Source organism: Myxocyprinus asiaticus, chromosome 2, assembly GCF_019703515.2.
Source record: "Myxocyprinus asiaticus isolate MX2 ecotype Aquarium Trade chromosome 2, UBuf_Myxa_2, whole genome shotgun sequence".
Lineage (NCBI taxonomy): Eukaryota > Metazoa > Chordata > Actinopteri > Cypriniformes > Catostomidae > Myxocyprinus > Myxocyprinus asiaticus.
The window spans coordinates 1,478,257-1,502,628 of NC_059345.1; the positions used below are offsets into that span (position 1 = coordinate 1,478,257).

General features: G+C 37.8%; 3 protein-coding genes across 3 annotated transcripts; all 3 read right to left on the reverse strand.

The window, feature by feature from the left end:
• Window positions 1–1,033: 1,033 nt before the first annotated feature.
• On the reverse strand, window positions 1,034–9,794 carry epdl1 (ependymin-like 1). The gene is made up of 6 exons (XM_051646058.1): window positions 9,670–9,794; window positions 6,963–6,997; window positions 4,279–4,413; window positions 3,778–3,964; window positions 1,599–1,686; window positions 1,034–1,499 (listed from the first exon to the last, which is right to left on the reverse strand). Exons 1-6 carry the CDS (start codon window positions 9,743–9,745, stop codon window positions 1,385–1,387), a joined length of 636 nt encoding a protein of 211 aa, XP_051502018.1. The 5' UTR covers window positions 9,746–9,794; the 3' UTR covers window positions 1,034–1,384.
• LOC127410736 (putative uncharacterized protein FLJ46204) lies at window positions 9,766–11,933 on the reverse strand. Its single transcript, XM_051645946.1, has 2 exons — window positions 9,959–11,933; window positions 9,766–9,857 (listed from the first exon to the last, which is right to left on the reverse strand). The coding sequence occupies exon 1, from the start codon at window positions 11,259–11,261 to the stop codon at window positions 10,320–10,322; it is 942 nt and encodes a 313-aa protein (XP_051501906.1). The 5' UTR covers window positions 11,262–11,933; the 3' UTR covers window positions 9,766–9,857; window positions 9,959–10,319.
• Window positions 9,851–24,292, reverse strand: alpk1 (alpha-kinase 1). The gene is made up of 15 exons (XM_051645662.1): window positions 24,053–24,292; window positions 23,692–23,789; window positions 23,280–23,422; window positions 21,980–22,178; window positions 21,492–21,551; window positions 21,304–21,390; window positions 21,140–21,216; window positions 20,890–20,985; window positions 20,690–20,794; window positions 16,638–18,312; window positions 16,393–16,540; window positions 16,135–16,297; window positions 14,727–14,913; window positions 11,943–13,170; window positions 9,851–10,015 (listed from the first exon to the last, which is right to left on the reverse strand). The coding sequence occupies exons 2-14, from the start codon at window positions 23,786–23,788 to the stop codon at window positions 12,983–12,985; spliced, it is 3,225 nt and encodes a 1,074-aa protein (XP_051501622.1). The 5' UTR covers window position 23,789; window positions 24,053–24,292; the 3' UTR covers window positions 9,851–10,015; window positions 11,943–12,982.
• Between the last annotated feature and the right edge of the window lie 80 nt (window positions 24,293–24,372).

A 24,372-nucleotide genomic window follows, 5' to 3' on the forward strand; every position in this document is an offset into this window, starting at 1 on the left:
CACAGTTTTCCAGGATGTTTCATGTGACCAGCGTGTGTACATTTTAAGCAAAAACACACGAGAGGTCATGGTTATTTTTTCTGAATTTCCGTATTCAACAGCTCAATTAAATTTAATCAAAAGGATTTCTAATTAAATCATATTTTATTTGAATAAAGTTTTAATTTGTGTAACATAAAATTGCATTGTTTTTATCAAATACATTTTAAATTATCATTATTATTATTTATTTAAAGTAAACTACATTTCTATAATAGTAAAATATTACTTCCCCCCCCCCCCATTTAAATCAAGCTTTTATTTTGGCTTTTCTGTGCGTTTTCTATGGTATTATCTCACCTTCCATGTGATTATTAAATATAATTTAATTAAATAAATATAGTCTGTATGTGCTGCACACTTCCGAGTGCTCTGCTCTCTGTCATCTACTACACACACAATGCACGTGATGATCACGATGTTTCTCAGTGTATGAGCGGCCGGATTCACACATTCATTGTGAAGTGTGCAGCACATGCAGATTAAATATGTATTTCATTAAATCGTAGCCTTTTGTGGTTTAATGGACCGTTTTCACAGACTGTGATGATGCATATCCACTTTATTTAGCAGCGTTCAGACCGTTGTCATTATCTAAAGTTTATAACTACAGCCCCCCCAAAATAATATATATTTTGCACTACATTCATACTTAAACTACTAAGTCAGAGCAAAGCAGAGATGATAGCAGATGAGCACAGAATGTATGTTCGTGACAGTAAATCGATGATGTTTCACAGTGCGCAGCCGCCAAGTGACAAAATAAAACGTGTGTATTTTACACCTATCCTGAGTCCCGATCGTTACAACCTGACACAGTCAAACAGTTTTGTTACACTAAAATATTTTCCAGGACATTTTCCATGACTGGAAAACTGCATTGCAAAATGCCAGGTTTTCCAGGACATATGGGAACCCTATATGTTCTATGTTTATAGTCGTCTCTGTATATCGAGCTGAAATTCAAGATTTACACACTGCAGAAAAAAATGTCTGAAGCATAAAACTTTTTTATTTTTCCTTCACAAATGATTAAAGTGCTTTTATGGAAAGAAAGCTAGCAAAACTGTAGCTGTAAAACATTCTTTAACAAGCATTATTTTTCCTAATTTATTAAATTGGCCTAATATTTTTTTCTAAATCATACGAGAGCAACATTAACATAAAAAAATAAAACAAAATACATTCCATTTGTTCTTAAATGGCCAAATCAAAATAAAATCTCTTTGTTTATATTAATAGTAATATTATAGTAATCATTCGGAAAAAGTGAATTGCTTCAGAAGTGGTTAAAAACACAGTCGCAGCTCCTGAAGTGTTTAACACAGATCTGTTGAGATGTTTCTCAGAAAAAGCCGCTGAAGAAATCAAGCGTCTCCTCTTCTGTTTGTGCATCAGTACAGAATGATGGAGGAATGAACTGATCGGGGTCTTCAATTCCTGTTACTGCATTAAAATAGCTGAACAAATACAGCAGTTATTAATATTATACAGTATATAGCCTTCATACAGGAAAAAGATGTGCAGTGATAGATGCAAAGTATTCTATAAACGCTCACGTCGTGACCACCCATCCAGTCTCTGCTGTGTAGTATAAGGTTGACACCGGGATGCATCCGAACTCTGTAACCGTTGCCAGGTATTTACCTGTGAATAAAGAAGGAACATTTTCAAATACTTAACTAAGCACTAACTTCATGTATGCAAAAATGACAAGCATTCAACAAACAATGAAATTAAGCAAAATGTCTCAATGCAATTTTAGTAGCCAACATTTCTAAATTTGAATGGATTTGATCTAGTCTTGAAGCACGGACTTAATTTAATCATAAAAATAATGCCTAGATAAAAATAATGTTTCATACTTTAAACAATGTACATTAGAAAAAAAAAAGTAACAGGTATTAATGTATGTCTCTATACCTGTATTTTATTACCCTGGCAATAGTAAATAAAATAAAAATAATAATAATAGTGTTAACAATAATAAAAATAATCACTCATTTGCGTGTTCTCAATGTTTAGCTCAAGATTTAGATTTAACAATTATTTAGCAAATTTAGATCTAAAATTTTATTTAATTTTCATATTTAGGATTTGTATTTAAGATTTAGATTTAGGATTAATATCAACATTTAGCAATTATTTTTCACATTTATATTGGATTTTTAAATTAAAGACTTATATTTGAGATTTAACATTTAGATTTAACAATAAGATTTAAATTCAGGACATTTAAGACATTACAAACATTACAACATGATTTTCTGTAAAACTGCTTTGAAATGATTTTTGTGAAAAATACTATGCAAATAAAAATGACAATTTTAATTTACAGAAGATATAGATTTAGATTTCATATGTATTTTTAACCCTTTAACCACGGATGGGCCCACCAACAAATTTTCGCAGAAAAATCAGAAGTTTTCCGCTTTGATACTTTATAAAACAAAATTGCACTGTACATATTATTGTAATCAGCAAAAACATCAAACTGATCAAATATCCATGTGTCATATGTGGTTGGAAAGCTCTCAAAATGTAGAATACAACCAGCCTATTTGTTTTACTCACAGACAAAATTATAGCGAGTAATAGCTAAGTATATGTCTTTGACATACATATTATATGTGAGCATTTTTGCTTATAACTTTACGAAAAATAAATGGAACATAAAATATCACATACTAATATTTAGTGGAGGTGGTTATCTTTCAAATGAGTCCACACACAAGATAATCAGATGTATAGATCATTAGATAATCCACATGAAGCACAATGTTACATATGGCCACCAGGAGATGGCGCCAAATACATGACACAGACTCAATGATGACTCAAATGACACAGAATGAAACTCATTCTGTGAAATCTCATTACTAAAATCATGTCTGCATGCTATGCAAACCTTTAGTCATTGTTGTGTTTGCATGTGTATTTAGTTCTTATGTACAATTATTATGTTTTATTTGTTTGGAGATGTTTTTGGACACTATGATAAATTATCTTTGAAATGCTATAATTTTTGATTGCTTTGTCGTAACAAAAACTTTTCTCAGATACAGTTGGGATATGAATGGGAACAAAACAAAAGCAGTTTTTCAGAGACACCTTATTTACACCCAGAGATATAATGTCTCCGTGTTTTTGTGTGTAATTTTTCAGCAGTTTCTTAGGCTGAGAGTCTCAGAATGTATCATAATCTATATCAATCACAAATATGAAAAGTTTTCTTTACAATGAGACCAAACACTTGACACTCCTTTTTACTTATTTATTTATTCATTTACAGTATAATTCTTTAATTGGGTATGCCACTGAAACAGGAAATCTTTAAAAACACCTTCAGAGCTTAAAGGGTTAAATAGCTATTTATTACACAAATAAATGCATACAAATAGATACTTGTTTTGTTTTTTATGTGTACATTAATGAAAATCTTGAGTAGCTCAAAATTGAGTAGTTTTTGTTGCTAAATCTGACAAAACATGACTGGTAATTGTAACATGTTTTAATTTACATTCTACACCCCATATGATATCTGACATATATCTCTATACTATACATATATATTTTTAATACTTATCCATAATCACTGCCAAAGAATTTACTGGAATACTTTATTATTATTATTTTTAGTTGTTAAAGTTACGAGAACCCTTTACAAAGCTAGAGTTGCATGTGTTGATGAGGTAAACAGCATTTGATTGTGTAACTGCAAAAGTGACGTGACTTCACCTTGAGTCTCAGGTACGACTCCGGTCCAGGTGTTGACCAGCAGACCTTCGCCCGGCGCTGACGAACCGCCCAACACCACCTGTGACAGCAGCGAGGCATTGCGTGGAATCTCTGACGGGTGGAAGGCCACGTGGAGAGGATTCTTCTGACACGTCTTGTTCCTCCTGTCGATGGTGTAAACTACACCCTAATGAAAATAATTCAGTGAAGATGGGTAGAACCATGAGCACTTTCATTTTATCATTCAATAAATTATTCATATTTACTGAAAGAATAGAACATTATTTGAAATCTCAGGAGGTTCTTGAGTAAATTACTGCTGACAGAAAGATACATGTTTTTTATTGACATATGGATTCATCGTATTTTGGACATTAAATTTAGTGCAATGAGGAAGAGTGAATGTTTGGAGAGTTCCTCTTCCTCTAGTGGGTTACTGATATTTGTGCACTGTAAATGTGGCTTATGAATTTCACATTGTGTGTGAATACTTTATCGTACCTCCCGAAAGAGGAACAGCATATTCAGATGGAATGATTTGCTGTCATGTTGTCCAAATTCCCATAAACGGATGCGCTGCCCAAAAGCATCATAGCGATATTTAGCAAACGCCCAGTCCTGACCGTCTTTAGCACTCTGTGAGAAAAAGAGAAAGTTTGAGATTTAGCAATAGAGATTTAACACTTTTTCAGCCGTCTTTGTTCTGAGAGTATTTCATAAAAGTTGTGCGCCATGAACCAAACCAACCAGAGGTGAATCACAACAATACAATCTTTGATTTGAACCAAAACAGCATATGTACTACCCACTACACCACTACACCACGATCCTGAGGGGAAAATCCACCAATCAGAGAATCGCGGCAAACAAAGTGCGCCAAAAGAGCTCTGCAGCGACCGCCCACACTCTCAAATGACTTACGTATTTGCAAATATCTGAATATTTTGCAATAAAATCTATATACAGTGCATCCGGAAAGTATTCACAGTGCTTCACTTTTTCCACATTTTGTTATGTTACAGCCTTGTTCCAAAATGGATTAAATTCATTATTTTCCTCAGTTCTAAAAACAATACCCCATAATGACAACGTGAAAGAAGTTTGTTTGAAATCTTTGCAAATTTATTAAAAATAAAAAACGGAAAAAAAAAAAAAAAAAAAACTAGTACATAAGTATTCACAGCCTTTGCTCAATACTTTGTTGAAGCACCTTTGGCACCAATTACAGCCTCAAGTCTTTTTGAGTATGATGCTACAAGCTTGGCACACCTATTTTTGGGCAGTTTCTCCCATTCTTCTTTGCAGGACCTCTCAAGCTCCATCAGGTTGGATGGGGAGCGTCGGTGCACAGCCATTTTCAGATCTCTCCAGAGATGTTCAATTGGGTTCAAGTCTGGGCTCTGGCTGGGCCACTCAAGGACATTCACAGAGTTGTCCCGTAGCCACTCCTTTGTTATCTTGGCTGTGTGCTTAGGTTCATCTTCCAACAGGACAACGACCCTTCGCCCCAGTCTGAGGTCCAGAGCGCTCTGGAGCAGGTTTTCATCAAGGATGTCTCTGTACATTGCTGCATTCATCTTTCCCTCGATCCTGACTAGTCTCCCAGTTCCTGCCGCTGAAAAACATCCCCACAGCATGATGCTGCCACCACCATGCTTCACTGTAGGGATGGTATTGGCCAGGTGATGAGCGGTGCCTGGTTTCCTCCAGACATGACGCTTGCCATTCAGGCCAAAGAGTTCAATCTTTGTTTCTCATGGTCTGAGAGTCCTTCAGGTGCCTTTTGGCAAACTCCAGGCGGGCTGTCATGTGCCTTTTACTGAGGAGTGGCTTCCGTCTGGCCACTCTACCATACAGGCCTGATTGGTGGAGTGCTGCAGAGATGGTTGTTCTTCTGGAAGGTTCTCCTCTCTCCACAGAGAAACGCTGGATCTCTGTCAGAGTGACCATCGGGTTCTTGGTCACCTCCCTGACTAAGACCCTTCTCCCCCGATCGCTCAGTTTGGCCAGGCGGCCAGCTCTAGGAAGAGTCCTGGTGGTTCCAAACTTCTTCCATTTACGGATGATGGAGGCCACTGTACTCATGGGACCTTCAATGCTGCAGACATTTTTCTGTACCCTTCCCCAGATCTGTGCCTCGATACAATCCTGTCTCGGAGGTCTACAGACAATTCCTTGGACTTCATGGTTTGGTTTGTGCTCTGACATGCACTGTTAACTGTGGGACCTTATATAGACAGGTGTGTGCCTTTCCAAATCATGTCCAATCAACTGAATTTACCACAGGTGGACTCCAATCAAGTTGTAGAAACATCTCAAGGATGATCAGTGGAAACAGGATGCACCTGAGCTCAATTTTGAGTGTCATGGCAAAGGCTGTGAATACTTATGTACATGTGATTTTTTTCATTTTTTATTTTTAATAAATTTGCAAACATTTCAAACAAACTTCTTTCACGTTGTCATTATGTGGTATTGTTTGTAGAATTTTTAGGAAAATAATGAATTTAATAAATTTTGGAATAAGCTGTAACATAACAAAATGTGGAAAAAGTGAAGCGCTGTGAATACTTTCCGGATGCACTGTATATCATTCCTATACTTGTAATAACAACAACTTCAAATCAATAGTTTTATACTTTTCTGGCATTTTTAATTCAATTATGTCATTCGCAATGCTTCATGGGATTGTAGTTCCTACAAGTACACAGTCTTGTATCTTTGTCTTTTTGTCTAATTTTCAAATATTTTTTTGCTTCAAATCAAAGTTTGTAATGTTGTGATTCACCTCAGAGCTGATTGGTTTGGTTTATGGTGCACAACATTTTTATGACTGATTTTATGACATTTCTATGGAAGAAATAAATGGAAAAAATAAGTTACTTTTAGAAACAAGACGGATGAAAAAGTGGGCAGGCACTCTGCATTCAACTGACTCATTGTAATGTATAAATATATATATATTTTAAGTTAATTGCAAAATATGCAGATATATACAAATATAGAAGTGTATGTATATATTTATTGATAACCCCTATTTTACGTTAATATTAAAAATGAATATCTTCATGGAGAAAATGGATGTGATTTGTTTACTATTTTAGTTTCCAGCCTTCATTAATTGTCCAATATTGCTAAAATAACTCAAACAAAAGCCAGAAAAATACAATTCTTGCATTACTCACCACACTCATACTGCCGGACAGCAGCGGTGGCGAGCCTGGTAACAGAGTTTCAAATGAAATATTTCAATGCATTACATGAAAAATACTTTTTAAACCATGAACAAATGAACCTGACTCAGTTAGAAATTGAGTTAAAGACCAGATCTGTGTTTCATCGGTCTTAATCTTCATTATGTATTTATGTTTATTGTTTATGGCGTTGACTAACACTGTCAATTCCCATTTATACTTAGGTAAGTAATATTCATGCAGCTTTTATGAGCTCATATTAAGAGACTACATGGGATATTTGTACTTTTAAAAATAAATTTGTCACACCGTTTCAAATGAACTAGTAAAGAGGAAGGGTCTGATTTGTTACACACTCGATCTTTCCTTCTACATTTACTGGACTGTAATCGCAAAATAGTGTCGGATCATATTTTGTCTTGTCCAGATAAAACTGTAAATCATACTATCAAAAAAGAATAATGTTATTAGATAAATGTGATTGTTTTAAGCAACCTATGTTTCGTATGATTTTGTATGAGATCGTTCATATGAATCTGTACGATTTCATCATGTATAAATTCCCGGATGTCTAATGTGGAAGTAAGCGCAAGTTTCGTGCACGAGTCGTTAAGGACATACTTCTTTTTTTTTTTTATCCCCTTTTCTCCCAATTTGGAATGCCCAATTCCCACTACTTAGTAGGTCCTCGTGGTGGCGCGGTTACTCACCTTAATCCAGGTGGCGGAGGACAAGTCTCAGTTGCCTCCACTTCTGAGACCGTCAATCCGCGCATCTTATCACGTGACTCGTTGTGCATGACACCGCGGAGACTCACAGCATGTGGAGGCTCATGCTACTCTCCACGATCCACGCATAACTCACCACACGCCCCATTGAGAGCGAGAACCACTAATCACGACCACGAGGAGGTTACCCCATGTGACTCTACCCTCCCTAGCAACCGGGCCAATTTGGTTGCTTAGGAGACCTGGCTGGAGTCACTCAGCACACCCTGGATTCAAACTCGTCAAAATTAATATTATGCCCTTACCCAAATCGCTTATCTAAACCTAACTGATCAGTAAAGTGTGTCCAGCAACATCATTGGCTGTAGTGAAAGTCATACGAATTCATACGAGTGAAGTCGTACGATATCATACAAATTTGACCGAAACAATTTTTTTTGGGGAGGGTGGTTGATTTTATCCCCAATGTGGAATGCCCAATTCCCAATGTGCTCTAAGTCCTTGTGGTCGCATAGTGATTTGCCTCAATCCAGGTGGCGGAGGACGAATATCAGTTGCCTCCACGTCTGAGACCGTCAATCCGCGCATCTTATCATGCGGCTTGTTGAGCACGTTACCGCGGAGACCTAGCGCGTGTGGAGATTTAACGCTATTCTCTGCGGCATCCACGCACAACTCACCACGTGCCCCACTGAGAACGAACCACATTATAGTGACCACGAGGAGGTTACCCCATGTGACTCTACCCTCCCTAGCAACCGGGCCAATCTAGTTGCTTAGGAGACCTGGCTGGAGTCACTCAGCACGCCCTGGATTCGAACTCGTGAACTAGCGAACTCCAGGGGTGCTAGCCAGCATCTTTACTCACTGAGTTACCCAGACCCCCAATTTGCCAAATTTAGAAAAGTCGTATGAATCCTGACGATTTCGCCATGAGAGTGTGTAGAAATATACATTATTCTGTGACTACATTAAAAAGAAATTTATTTCTTACAGATGTAATTTAATGTTGGCAAACAAACGAGGTTACATAAAGAAACCATTTAAATTCCATAGGATTTATATCACTTTTAAAAATATTTAATGTAAGTTGAATTATTTTATTAAACACATACATTTAACTTTCTGGCTTTTTACCTGCAGACACGTCTGCCATACATCTTACACAGCTTTGTTTCTGTAAATATTTTCATATTTTCCATGAACTTCTGTTCAATTGTTTTTATTTAGTGACATGTGACCTGCTGATGCCAAAGCACCTGCAATCTATTCATGCACACCTGCCTTACATCTTACAAAGCTTTGCATGTGAAAATGTTGTTTTGTGTGTTTTTAAAATATACAAATCTATTTAACTTCCCGTTCATGTGACCTGAAAACATCACAACACCTGTTATATATTCACAAACACCTCCCACCTATCTTGCACTGTACTTTTCCCAGTCTTTAAATGTATTTAATTTCCTGGTCATGCGACCTGATGATGTCACAACACTTGTAATACATTCGCAAACACCTATAACACTTACATGGCTTGTTTATTTATTTAAAACAGTTTGGTGTATTTGTCCTAAATTTAAAATACATTCAATTTCCTAGTCAAGGTAAGAAGTTAAATGTATTTAAAATACACAAAGCCATTTATCCAAAAAACCACGTCATGTATTATGTGTGCCAGGTGTGTGTGAATGCATTACAGGTGGTCTGACATCAGTAGGTCGCATGATTAGGACATTAAATACATTACTAGAATTTCTGATTTCTGTTAACTAGGTGAAATGCATTAAGTTACATTAAACGTTTATAACATCATTACATTTCAAAGCGAATAAGCCATTTATGACTTTTAATATTAGTTTGTCTTTTACTGTGTATTTCTACTTCACTTGTTTGACAATGGTCTTTGTATAATGTTATTTTAAAGTCATTTATCTAAAAACACAAGGTTATATTCTCACACACACACTTACGGCATGGATGTGGTTTCTGTGCCAAACAGCTTTCTGTCAGAAACAGCAACAGACCAAAGAAAACCAGCGTCCTCATGTTGTCCAGAGATCAAACCTGCAGCTTCTGAAAACTGCTGCACAATCACTTGGATGTCATTCCAGATTCCAGTTGTGTGTTGCCAGATCTCACTTCAAACTAAAGACATGATCTGACAAAACAAACCCACAATAACAGATTAAACAAGGTTTCATTGCAACTTCTCTTTTCAATAATTATAGTGATACTAATAAAGTAAAAATAAAAAAGTACTTTTATTGTGGTTGCTTGCTTCTGTTGCATGATCTGGCAACACTGATCTTACATCACCTGTGGTGTGTGTCAGACAGGTGTATAACACTGAATAACACACTTTTTCACGAACATCCTTATTAAACATGATAAAAGTCATTAATAAATTATATATATATATAAATGACTTTTTAATCACAATATTAAAAATTCCCTGATATTTCCAGGTTTTCCGTGACCATTACATAAAAAAGTTCTTTAAATAAAACACCCTTTTGTTGTTGTTTACATTCCAGCTATTTATGAATTCATTAAGTGATTGTGATAAAAATGAAATAATTGCTTTTGAGAATTTGCTTAATGAAACAGAGAGAAACTCAAACTAGGTGAAAACAACAAGCAAAATAGTTGTGTGTGTGTGTGTGTGTATATGAGTGTGTGTTTGTTTGCGTGTGTGTGTTTGTGTGTTTGTGTGTCTGTCTGTGTGTTTGTGTCTGTGTGTGAACGTGTGTCTGTGAGAGTGTGTGTGTGTTTGTGTATGAGTGTTTGTTTGCGTGTGTGTGTGTGTGAGTGTGTATCTGTGTGTGTGAGTGTGTGTGTGTGTCTGTGTCTGTGAGTGTGTGTGTTTGTGTATGAGTGTTTGTTTGCGTGTCTGTGTGTGTTTGTGTCTGTGTGTGAACGTGTGTCTGTGAGAGTGTGTGTGTGTTTGTGTATGAGTGTTTGTTTGCGTGTGTGAGTGTGTGTCTGTGTGTGAGTGTGTCTGTGTGTGTGTGTGTCTGTGAGTGTGTCTGTGAGAGTGTGTGTGTTTGTGTATGAGTGTGTTTGTTTGCGTGTGTGTGTGTGTGTATGTCTGTGTATGTGTGTGTCTGTGTGTGAGTCTGTGAGAGTGTGTGTGTTTGTGTGTGTTTGTGTCTCTGTGTGAACGTGTGTCTGTGTGTGTGTCTGTGTGTGCATGAGTGTTTGTGTGTGTGATTGTTTGCGTATGTCTGTGAGAGTGTGTGTGTGTGTGTGCGTGTTTGTGTGTGTGATTGTTTGCGTGTGTCTGTGAGTGTGTCTGTGAGAGTGTGTGAGTGTGTGTTGTGTGTCTGTGAGAGTGTGTGTGTGTTTGTGTGTGAGATTGTGTGAGTCTGTGTGTGAGTCTGTGTGTGTGTGTGTGTGTGTGAGTCTGTGTGTGTTTGTGTGTGAGATTGTGTGAGTCTGTGTGTGAGTCTGTGTGTGTGTGTGTGTGTGTGAGATTGTGTGAGTCTGTGTGTGTGTGTGTGTGTGTGTGTAGTGGAGTTGTTCTGGTTTCAGTCCACAGCAACATTAGTGATGTCACTATCATATGACCTTGTTAAACACCTTAATGAGAAATTAATAAATTATTAAATAAGCTACAGTGTGTTTCTGGAGGGAGTTATCTCTAGTTTTAAACTCTACAGTTTCATGTTTTTAAGGTTTCAATGTGACCCAGATATTTCACACAGTAAGATTAGATTGAGTCCAAAGGTTTTTGTGTTCAGATAATATCACATTATCATTAACTGACAACAGTAACTTCCTCATTTCTCACAGAACATCATTATTTAACCTCCTGAGACATGAGCATGACTGTGTGCATTTTCCATTCCCCTTTTTCATTAGTAACTATGTAGCCCCTAATAAACATCCTAATAATGAATGTCCTCATATGTGGACAGCGGGACTCAGTTGTGAAATTGTAAATATTATCAAGCTATAGAAAGTCAGATAGTTTATGATGTTTCCAGGAGTGTTGAATATTCATGTTTTTGAGACGTTACAGACATTACATCATAAATTATCATAATTAATTCTGATTCAAATTAATGTCCAGCATCATCTAATCACTGTCAATCATGTTAAAATAAAATGATACATTATAAATTCTGAATCTATGTACTGATTATCATTGTCACATGTCTGTCAAACATGTTGAGTGATCCAAACATCATCTGCAGCCTGAAACTGAACTTTTGATCAGATTTTAGGAGTGAATGCACTTAACTGCATAGAGAGCTATAGGATGCTCCCTTGCTCCCTATTTAGTGAATGACTTAACCTCCAGTGTGCTGTCTGTCTGCACTGGTCTCAGAACAGTTTGAAATGCACCTTATTTTCATCCTTACTCCATATAAAGCCTCTGAAAGACACATTTTAGATTTTGGATGAACTCATTTATACTCAATATGATAATGTACAGTAAATATAGGGTATTTTACCTGAAGCTGAGCCTGCAGTCCACGTATGTGGTCATTGTGTTCAACAGAGTGGCGTTTCGCGATAAATCACTCAAATTTAAAAGAATGGCATATCAGATGAAACTAGAGACTCTAATCTTTTGATTCAAACAGGTTTCAATGTAAAAACTTAATGAGGTTTCTTACCAGATGTAGTTTTGTTGGCGATTTCTCCCAAACACAAACTCCGCTGTGATCAGCGCCATGTTGTTTAATCACATGACTCGGTTTAAATTAAATTAAATTATACATTGCATATATAGCAAAGCCAAAATACAATGTCCATGCATGTGGACACGGGGTCACACAAGGTTAAAAAATAAATAATTAAATAATATTTTTTACTTTTTTTTAATTTAATATATGCTATTTAATTTCAATTAAATATTTCTTATTCATTTTATTTCATATTTCTTTGTTTTTACATTTTTAAAATCCTAAGATTTCTAGGTCTAAATTGGATTTTGAATCCCTGGTTTTCAAAGTAGACTTTTGAACCCCACTGTTTTATATTTTATTATATGTAAGGGACAGAACTAGTCATTATCGCAAAATTGGCTACTTATCAAAAAAAAAAAAAAAATTATATTATTATTATAAATGTACATCAAACATAGATTTGAATGTAAATGATTGTATTTGTACTATGGAGTGATACGAGAGACATGAAACTAGCACAGCAATGTAGGAATCATTTCTAATACAGTTTACAGAAAGCTGCCATTAACCAATCACAATCAAGTATTCCAGAGAGCTGCGCAAATATTATATACTGAATTATAAACTATAGTTTCATGGTTATTTCATCTCATTTCTCTGTATTAATTCTCTTGAGTCCAGCAGCTCGACAGATCTCATTACACTCATCTCCGTGCTGATATTTCAGGAAGTAGTTGATTCCCATCTGTTGGAAGTTACTAGATCTTGGTTTTCTGAGCGAGTGAATCTGAGGGTCAGTCAGATAGGTCAGACCTTTCCCATTGGCTGTTACCCACCCTGATTAAAAGGAAGAAAACAATTTTGGAATTAAAAAAAATCTGTAGGGAAATTGAGACTCCATCTTATCTAAAGAGAAAAGAAAAAGTGAAAATTAAACCGCTTTTACGCAAAAAAAAAAAAGCAAATAAGATGTGTGTTAAATCTGGAGTGGTTATGGACTGAAACTTGAAAAGATGTTAATGAATGCCTCGTTTGAGCTGCTAAACTTTAACCCAAAACATGATCTACGCAAGTATGTGAACGCTGTTGCGTTCCGACATGTCGGACTGAAATACACGACTAAACACATTAGCTTACACTGTCTTCATTTACAGTCAGTTAAATTGAACATACATTTTCATTAAACTTAAATATAAATATACACAAACAAAACTAGAAATCACCCTCTTTTATATAACTGAATCGAGATAAACAGCAGCACTACAGTACAATTTTAAAAGTCCCTTTAAGGCTGAAAAGTGAATCATTTATGTGAATTAGTTCATTTACTTGAACCGTTCAAAAGAATCGACTCACTAAAATGAATCAGAGTTCCCAAAGCGAAATATTAGGAATCGTTTAATCAAACAGGTTCATTTACATGAACTGTCTGAAAGAATCGATTCACTTAAATGATTTGGTTTTCCCAGCGCTTCATGAGAGAAAGAGGACGATTTAGAGTGTGTTTGATTACTCCCTCGACTCCAATGCTGGTTTACAATACAATGTAACAAATTTAGTGTTTCGTGACGTTACAGCGCTACTCGTCGGAAAATCTAGTTTGTTATTGGAAAAGATACGCTATTGTGAAAATAGCTGAACTAATGTCACGCTACTGAAAAATGTAGTTACGTTAATAGCGTAGTCTACAGCAGTGGTTCTCAACCAGGGGGCCGGGACCACTAGGGGGCCTCAGCAAACTCTCAAAGGGGGCCACAAGATGATGACTTAAATTCTCTATAATAGGTTGTGTTATAGTAATTTACTAACCCTAACCTACAAGATGTATAAAATGTAAAGTGAGATTTTTCACAAAATTAATTATTGGGAGAGCCTTCAGACATTCTCTTGGGGGGCCTTTGAGTCAAAAAGGTTTTTGTAGGGGCCTGGGTAGCTCAGTGGTAAAAGACGCTGGCTACCACCCCTGGAGTTCACTAGTTCAAACCCCAGGGCGTGCTGAGTGACTCCAGCCAGGATTCCTAAGCAACCAAACTGGCCCGGTTGCTAGGGTGGGTAGAGTCACAAGGGGTAACCTTCTCGTGGTCGCTACAATGTGGTTTGTTCTCGGTGGGTCGCGTGGTGAGTTGAGCGCGGATGCCACGGTGGATGGCGTGAAGCCTCCACACACGCTATGTCTCCGTGGCAACACGCTCAACAAGCCACGTGATAAGATGTGCGGTTTGACGGTCTCAGACGTGGAAGCAGCTGAGATTCATCCTCTGCCACCCGGATTGAGGTGAATCACTACACCACCACGAGGACTTAAAAGCACATTGGGAATTAGGCATTCCAAATTGGGAGAAAAAGAAAAAAAGGTTTTTGTAGTAGGAGCGGTTAGATCTCAGATCACTCACCTTGGAGATCCACCACAACTTCCTCATGATTGGAGAACTCGTATGTGAAATGACCAAAGGCGATGCCGTACTTTGTTGCCAGGTGCTCCATTTTTGTTTCTTTTGTGTTGTTTGTGAGCTTTAAAAACTGCCCAGACATGTACGGTTCTGCAGACAAACATGTTACGATACGATCCTTCTCCAGAACCTTAAACAAAGTATGTAAAAAAATGCATTAGTGTGGAAAGTTCATACATTTATTGTCATATGTACATATTCGGGTCAATGACATTGTTCAAAAATGCATGTTTTCAATTTCTGAGTTCAAAGTTTTTTTGTTTTGTTGTTGCTGTGGCGTAACCGTCTGGAGAATCTAAAAAAAATCAAAGTCTTATTAAAAGCTGAAATTCTTGAAAAAAGAAATGTTGGCATAAGTGTTTTGGAAAAATCTTTTATTACTATTAACATTTTGACGAAAAGGCACATTTTGTTCAGGTCAAATGAAGTAACCCTAAGAAAACGTATTTATATGTGTGATCTTGAAAAATATACTTTTTTAAAATTAATGATAGAGTTGTGTACAAGAAATTATTTTAATAACTCTTACTTGATGGTTACACCATTTGACATTTTCTAAGTCATTAAATCTAACTTTTTGTAGAAAAGCTATAAATATTTTTTCAGATATTTATTAAAAACCAACATGAACGGAGGCCTGGGTATCTCAGCGAGTATTGACGTGGACTACCACCGCTGGAGTCACGAGTTAGAATCCAGGGCGTGCTGAGTGACTCCAGCCAGGTCTCCTAAGCAACCAATTTGGCCCGGTTGCTAGGGAGGGTAGAGTCACATGGGGTAACCTCGTGGTTGCTATAATGTGGTTCTCGCTCTCGGTGGGGCGCGTGGTGAGTTGTGTGTGGATGCCGCAGAGAATAGCGTGAAGCCTCCACACACGCTAGGTCTCCGCGGTAACGCACTCAACAAGCCACGCGATAAGATGCGCGGATTGATGGTCTCAGATGCAGAGGCAACTGAGATTCATCCTCCGCCACCTGGATTGAGGCGAGTCACTACGCCACCACGAGAACTTAGAGCGCATTGGGAATTGGGCATTCCAAATTGGGGAGAAAATCCAAAAAAACGTAAAAAACATGAACACAAAGATAAAATTTTTACGAACTTGACACGTTTTTTTCAAACTAAAGTTTTCTCATTTTTATCAACTCCGACAACATTATTTGTTAATAACCCATTCACAATGTAATTCTTAATAGCAAAAATAGGTGCCCTTGAAACACATGTAAGGTATGCCTCAATGCATTTCAATACCACTGAACTATGCATTTGGGCTTGGTTTAAATATACAGGTTTCCTAACTGCACTAGACATATTTTAGTCTGTATTTACATATTTAAGTACTGGCTCTTACCAGCATCACTTCAGAGGGGATGAAGAAGATCTGCGTGGTGACGTTATTATCATAGAGGCGTTTATTAAACTCCGTAACGTAATACTGTGCAGTCATCTGTCTCTCCACGTCGTTGAGGTGGGCATGGAGCCCTTTTTCTTTCAGGTACTCCTTTCCTACATAGCTGACAATTGAAAGAGTGTAAAATTGATTTAGAATCATATTGCAGTCTCTGATATACCAATTGTTTTTATACTTATGACTGTTAATTGATAAAACCTGCTGAGCAGTTGTTCCTGATGGAGGTGCTGCACTTCCATGGCTCGCCTCTGTTTGCCTTGGTCACCAGTGCATTTTCCGATGTAAACGCTGGTTTCATAGCCCATCCACACATCAGAGGCCTTTGAGTATTTCAAGACAATGCCATCTGCCAGATTAGAGAAGCAAATGTGCTTCTATTACAACCATTTAAGTCAGTTTTTATTTAAGTCGTGTTGATGAAATATCTAACTCAGAACACTTACTGTAGGCCTTGCTCATCTGTCGAGGTTCTAGGGGTTTTATTGATTTGTTCGGCAATCTCTTGACTAAACAGCTATGACAAACTCCAGCAAACAGAGATTTGTAGTCATGTTCTGTCAGAACGTCACTTCCCTTGATGCAGTTCTTGAAGCATTCATTGCATGACTCTGCATTGTCTTTTGTAGAGGAGAGGACGCCTGGACTTTGCTGTACTGATAGATGCTCAAAACCCATTTCTTCAAACGGGTTGCTCTCAGTGGATGATAAAGTCGATCCTATGGTCTGAATAGCAGGTTTTAAGTGACCTTGGAATTTGAGAAGCTTGTCTGAAGAAAGCATCGAACCTGAGGCCTGAAGTGGGAACTCTTTGGCAGGCTGATTTGTAACAGGACTCATTGACAGCTTTTGCCAAGAAGAGTGCGATCCAAAGCTATCAATCAGGGAGTAGGAGGAAGTGCTCCCATCTTTAGTGTTCTCAACTTTTGCATCTTGATTGGTTACAGAATTGGAAGTGGTTTGGTTGGTAAAGTAAGAGGAGTCTAGGTTGTCCTCCATCGTTTCAATGGCACTTTGAGTTTGTGCTGCTATCTTCTCCCATGAAGATTCCAAGCTACTTGAGGAAGTTCTTGCATCCAGATTTTTCTTGTCTCTTTGTTGGTTACTTGTACCTGTAGCATCCAGTATACTGTTGACTAGTGAACTGTCCTCACTGTCTTCTGTCGTGCAAAGTTCTTGGAATGCTGTCTTGTTGTGTGTAGACGTGTTGGGTTTGGAAGAACCAATGCTACTTTGATTGCTCCCATGACTTCCATTGCTGTAGTTTGGAACTGCCTCGAAAGATCCAAGGCTGCTTTGTTCATCGTCAGAACCTTGTGTCTCAGTACAACCGTTTGGATCAACTAGAAGAAAAGATCCACTACTAGATGGATTCAGCCTGGAGGAAAACGTTCCACTGGACTCTCTTTTCCAACCTCCTTCAATGCATACATCACTAACCTCTTGAGTTGGTCTAGAAGGGTCCACTCGACAACCAAGTGCCTTTTGCAGATGTCCTGGGTGTGCCAAGTTCTCAGTATTGCACTCCGTTGTGAGGACTTCAGTGTTTGTCTGAAATGCTGTTATACAGTGTACATGAGTTGAGCTTGAAGCACCTTTTTGATCACTCAAAACATCGTTCTCCAAAGCCTCGCACACCGATGTGTGGTGTTTTCTAAAACCGTCCAAAACCTTAGCAAAATCACTGGAAGTGAACAGAATGGGCACAAGCTCAACTGAGCGGAAGCTGTCGGGAATAAAAGAGCATGGATCTGAATTATGGAAGCTTTGCACCTTTAGCAACAACTTAATCTGTTGTATCTTTGCCATGATCTCGGTACACAATGTGGAATGCTCTCCCGTACAGTAGTCTAAAAATATAGTCATGGCTTCCCGACAGGTTTGCATTGCCATGTTGACCTTTTGGGACAGACCGGCCATCCATCTGTGAGTTGTGGCTAAACAGTAAGCAGCTTTAAGAAAAGTGTGTAACTCCAGTTTGCTCGTAACAACATCTCCTGTCGTCTTTGTTAGCAAGCCAATCTCAAACGCCTCCTTAGCCAAGGCGAGGTAAGTTTGCTGGTCGTCCACGGGGCATTTTTTGGAGAAACTGTAGGACAGTAAACAAGTACCCTGTGCAACCTGGATAGGATATATTATGAAATATCATATTTGACATATAATTAGAAGTCATGTTTCCATCCAAGTTTAAAATTTGATTTATGCGATTGTTATAATTCATAACACATTACACATAATAACATAATAACAGTTAAAATTAATGCACAGATAAATAAAACAGTATATTCAATGCATACCCTTAAATATTATACACTGTATCACATCAAACATTCAGAAAAAAAAGCATTAGGGTCAATGTTTCAGAAAAAAATTTACCTTTTCAGAAAATTAAAATTCTTACCTGCTCATCTGAAATGTCTATCTGCTTTCCTCACTATGAAAAATTACTGATCATTTATATGAACACCTTCAACATCTTCACTGACTCCACATATGACTCATGTGATGTATTTCATGTTTTTTAAATTCATACGAAATGTATGTACCAAAATTGCATGTTGTCAGCCACAAAATTGTCTTGTTTGTTTTATTCCTGCAGGGGGCGCTTGACGCTCTGAACACCGAAACCTCTATTCATCCACATTTAAATCTCAGAACACTTTATATCCATTTGGAGACATTTTACACTGCATAGTTCTTTTTAATAAAAACTGATAATTGCAAGGATTCACACCTGTGAATGAAATGCGTCAATACGGTGCAGGTGGCTGACCAATGTTGTGAATCTAGTCACCATACACACAAAAGCTATGAAAATTGTTGTACTTCTTCAAAAATGAACAAAGTGAGGTTGATGAGTTTGCATGTTAGAGTATGAAACTGGTGCAACTGCGCAAATTGAATGATTAGAAATGGCGACATTTAATATGCATATTTTCCACGCATTATGTAGCCTTGAATAGGCTTCATTCAAGCTGTCAAACCACAAAAAGACATACTTGTAACTGCAAATAAATTGTGTTGGCTATATGAAAGATATATATACACAATGTATCATCCAGTCATGGCTAAAGTAAATAATCGATGTCCTTTGATAATGATTTAGGTCGAATTTAATGGAAAACTATGTAAGTGGCGCTCCGTGTCAGTGCAGAATTTTAAGCAGCCTCCGGAGTCGTAGCTGAGCGGCGCCGACAGACGGCGAGTGGCCACAGCGGTATGCGTACATTTATAGAAAACAATTGTTTCTCATTTTAAAATGCAGACACGTCCAGTGCGCGACACCCTTAACATTGAAAAACAGATTCAGTATTTTTATTTTTTTATTTTCTCCCCTTTTTCTCCCCAATTTGGAATGCCCAATTCTCAATGCGCTCTAAGTCCTTGTGGTGGCGTAGTGATTCGCCTCAATCCGGGTGGCGGAGGATGAATCTCAGTTGCCTCAGTGTCTGAGACCGTCAGTCCGCGCATCTTATCACATGGCTTGTTGAGCACGTTATCACAGAGACGAAAAACAGATTCAGTATTATAATAAAGCTCATTTTCAGGGCTAGGGATGTGCAAAACTACATAGTTTCAAATTCGACTAGTCGACAATTCGGTCTTAAGGAAGCCCTGTAGAGTTTAAGGTTTATCTGACCCCAATCGGACACGTTACTTAGAAGCATTCACATTGCATTATTCATTTTTAACTTGACACTCCCGTCCAGCATGCATGGCACGAAATGCTGAAAAAACATTGTGAGTTGCAATGCATCAATCAAAGACGTCCGTCTGCATGTTTTTGGCAGTGCTTTAAAGGGGACGACTACAGATCGTCGGTAAGTAGGCCCCCGTCCACTCGTAGGGGAAAGTTAATCCCTGTTTCTATAGTTACTCATTAATGGGGAGAAATATCCAATATATTTGGCTTTTTTAAAGACGAGAAACATGATGAAAAGTTGTGGTGTTGTTTTTACATTAAAAAAAGCCAAAAAACCCGGTACCGAAATATTCTTGCCTTTCAACCGACCAATAGAGAAGCCAAAAGAAGACGGCTTTTCAAATGATGTTGAAATAACGCAAGCTGATGGCTTTAGCAGAAGCATATACCATCGATTAACAATGTCGGAGCTCACGGTAGGTCTGTCTTTAAATGCTTATAAGTGATTGTTAAAAATGATTTCGCCTATGGACAAAATTAATTACATTTTACTTATTTTTCTTTCCTTATTTATGTTCTTAAATGATTTCAAACTTGACATTTGTGTCTTTCTATTTCTTTGTTATATCTACGTAAACCACTTTGTAAAAACCTTTGTGCATGAAATGCTATTTACATAAACTTGCCGTGTCTTGTCTTCCTTTATAGATTGTTATAAATACTTTAAACATGTAGCACATTCAAAGTAAAGCTAAATTAAGAGAGCACTGAAATTAGTTTTTTTAGAAATCTAAAATATAGACTTGAAACCCACAGTTTTGGCTCTCAATACTCTGAGATTTCGAGACAACTCACCACATTGGTCAGGACGTACAGAGATCCATACTGACTGTACACAACCGCCATTTTTGCAGCCCGCGCTGCAGACAGCAGACGATGACGACATTCTCCTAGAAAACTCTGAAAGAGAGAAAACATTTAGTGACAGCCTTAAAATGTGCATATAACTCTAAAAACATTAATTGACCGATTTAGAACAGTTCGGGCTGTCTTACAAAGTCAATATGAGGCTTTTTCTGAAGTGCGGCAAAGTCGTTGCCGTTCATGGATATCAGTATGTTGGCCAGCAGCCCGAGGGATGTCCCAATGCCCTGAAAACAAGAAAAACTACTTTATATTCTCAAAGTCAGTGACTGATATTTACACTACAACTCTAGCCAAACTATTGGGCAACATTCAAATCGGTAAAACCTGATCAGGTCATTAGATAAACAGTCTAGAGGTTAACAAATACAGAGTCCAGACCTTTTTATCAGGTTGAGGAAGAGCGTAAAAGCCAATTAAGGACGCCCAAATGAGTTCAGCAGCCTCAAGCCACAAACCTACAACACAAATAAAAATACCACATTATACAGTACTGTTACAGTATGGAATACCAATTTAATTTACATTCAGTATAAAGCCCTCACCTAACTTCTGTAGCACTTGTCCGCGCACTTGAAGACTGACGGCTTGCACTAATATCTGATCGCTGGCCTTCTGATACGTCCAAGAGCCTGAATCAAAATGTACAATGCAGTAACAGATATAAGCACAATACAGTTACACCTGCAATAGTGGCTTATAGCAGAGGTGTGACAATAAGGTGGAATATTACCTGTTGATCCGTTATTATTTATCAGACTGCTGAGTATGTACTCTGCTTTCTGTAGTTTACCTACATGATCAAAAAAAAAAAAACTATTTAAGATGCTATTAAAGCTTTATGAGCTCCAGAAATCAGTATTTATGTATACTTTATATTTTGTTTTTCACCATTTTAACCACATTTTAGTATTGTTTTCCAGTCAAAATATCTTCAAACAAGATACATTTACTAAAAAAAAAAAGCAAAACTGCACGAGACAGTACACTTGTTTTCAGAGAATTTATCTTTCTTACACTATTGACTTTTTTTGCATAAAAAACTATGCATAAAGCGAACAAAACTTAGCGAGACTCATGATTAAAACATGAAAAAAATGCCATTTAGATATTTTGAATGGAAAACAAGACAAAAGCGCTGATTAGGAAAATGATTTTTCTCCAGTATGACCTCTGAACACAAACACAACAAACAAAAACAGCACATAATGATGACCTCACCACTGTTCAGATACACACGAGCTTGTCTGATGATGACCTGAGGGGCGATGGGGATCTCTGGATAACGTTTGTGCAACGCTTTAGCAATCTTCAGTAGGACATGAGAGCTGTCCATCCAATACAGAAGACGATCGAGCAGAAAGACAACTGCGACCGCCCACTTCGGTTCATCAGCTGTGATGCTTTCTCTGAGAAATATCTGCCAATCACAAAGACACTTAACATTTGACCCAAGTATCTTTCTCTCTGTCTATCTGTCTGTCTGTCTGTCTGTCTGTCTTTCTATCTATCGTCTGTCTATCTATCTCTCTGTCTATCTGTCTCTCTATCTGTCTCTCTGTCTGTCTATCTGTCTCTCTGTCTGTCCATCTATCTATCTATCTATCTGTCTGTCTGTCTATCTGTCTGTCTCTCTATGTGTCTGTCTGTCAATCTCTATATCTGTCTGTCTCTCGTCTGTCTGTCTCTCGTCTGTCTGTCTATCTATATATCTGTCTGTCTATCTATCTATCTGTCTGTCTATCTATCTCTCTATCTGTCTGTCTCTGTCTATCTATCTCTCGTCTGTCTGTCTATCAATCTATCTGTCTGTCTGTCTATCAATCTATCTGTCTGTCTATATGTCTGTCTATCTATCTCTCTATCTGTCTGTCTCTGTCTGTCTATCTATCTCTCGTCTGTCTGTCTGTCTATCTCTCTATCTGTCTGTCTATCTATCTATCCGTCTGTCTGTCTGTCAATCAATCAATCTGTCTGTCTGTCTGTCAATCTATCTGTCTCTGTCTATCTATCTATCTATCTATATGTCTGTCTGTCTATCACTCTCTCTGTCTGTCTGTCTTTCTATCTATCTGTCTGTCTCTCGTCTGTCTGTCTATCTCTCTGTCTGTCTGTCTGCCTGTCAATCAATCTATCAATCTATCTGTCTGTCTATCTATCATCTGTCTGTCTGTCTGTCTGTCTGTCTATCTATCTATCTCTCTATCTGTCTGTCTATCTATCTCTCGTCTGTCTGTCTATCTCTCTATCTGTCTGTCTATCTATCTGTCTGTCAGTCTGTCTATCAATCAATCTATCTGTCTGTCTGTCTCTGTCTATCTATCTGTCTGTCTATCAATCAATCAATCTGTCTGTCTGTCTATCTTTCTATCCATCTGTCTCTCTATGTGTCTGTCTGTCTGTCTGTCTCTCGTCTGTCTGTCTGTCTGTCTGTATCTATCTATCATCTGTCTGTCTGTATCTATCTATCTGTCTCTGTCATCTGTCTGTCTGTCTATCGATCCATCGGTGTGATTATTACCAGTAACTGCGGCAGATGTTTTTTAATGAGGTCTGATGAGTTTATTTTGTCCTCTGATGTCACAGACTGTTTGTACTGCCATTTCTCCTCCACGAATGGCCACTTCCTGTCGGCAGCTTCCTGTAACAGTGAGCTCAGTTCATCTGGAAAGGTCCAAAACCAAAAAAGTCAAAGTTCAGCCCTTTAATTGGGATATTGATCACAGCATGCCTGCATTTTGCTTGGATTTGCAAATTTTTATCTTTATTGTGTCAAGCATAAACAAGAAGGAAAATAGGCTTGATGATCACGATAGAAATAAACCACTTATAACCACGATAATTAATTATGCAGTGGCCACAAAAGTGTTTGTACACACGGTTATTAAATATAAAACACAGTGCGCGCGCCCTCTACTGGTCTGTGTTATTACCGCTGAGCAGCGGAAGAGTCTCTGTTGCTCCGGTCGGTCCGCTCACTGCCCGCCTGAGACATTCCTGCAGTAACAGCGACACCTGCTGGCCGCTCATGCTATTACATGCAAAGATCACATGGACATTTCAGTTAAGTGCTTTATTATTCCAGGTGAAGGTTAGTAAATATAAGTTACAGTCGTTACACTTTAATTCAGTTGTTTTTAAACCTCCGAACACTGGATTTGACAATACATGATACTTCATAACACAACCAAGTAACACTGGCAAAAACGCAAAAAAGTCCTCAGGTTGAAGTTTCAGCAACAACAAAGGCAACAAAGAACTAAAATAAAAAAATATAAGTAAAATGTACTGTACCTTAAGAGAATCTGACCGGTTGCGTGAAGTTCCCAAAATAAATCTCATGTCAACAAAACGGGAAGTTGTCAATAAATGCGCTTTTTTATCAAGAATTCGTCTCAATAGAGGTGGTTGATGCGTTCTCTAAGTGTACCTCATCTAAACATTTAAATAAATGTAATTCTTTATCATGTTTGAGAGGTTTACAGTACAATCGGATCCGTTTCAGTTGCACTTCGCTTCCGTCTGTCATGTCTGTCTCAGCCAATCACTGCATCGCAATGGGATTCATTTGCATAAACCACAGGATTGCACGCTGACAAAACGGACGTCACAGT

Excerpts from the sequence above, each read along its gene's own strand:
- epdl1 (XM_051646058.1), bottom strand. The coding sequence starts at position 9,745 with ATGAGGACGCTGGTTTTCTTTGGTCTGTTGCTGTTTCTGACAGAAAGC. Across the intron at positions 3,965-4,278 it reads TGCTGTTCCTCTTTCGGGAG|GGTGTAGTTTACACCATCGA; the intron begins GTACGATAAAGT and ends TATTTTCATTAG. Across the intron at positions 1,687-3,777 it reads AGTCGTACCTGAGACTCAAG|GTAAATACCTGGCAACGGTT; the intron begins GTGAAGTCACGT and ends CTTTATTCACAG.
- alpk1 (XM_051645662.1), bottom strand. The coding sequence starts at position 23,788 with ATGAGCGGCCAGCAGGTGTCGCTGTTACTGCAGGAATGTCTCAGGCGG. Across the intron at positions 18,313-20,689 it reads TGTACGTCCTGACCAATGTG|GTTGCACAGGGTACTTGTTT; the intron begins GTGAGTTGTCTC and ends TATCCTATCCAG. Across the intron at positions 16,298-16,392 it reads CAGGAACAACTGCTCAGCAG|CTATGTAGGAAAGGAGTACC; the intron begins GTTTTATCAATT and ends TTCAATTGTCAG.
- LOC127410736 (XM_051645946.1), bottom strand. The coding sequence starts at position 11,261 with ATGATAGTGACATCACTAATGTTGCTGTGGACTGAAACCAGAACAACT.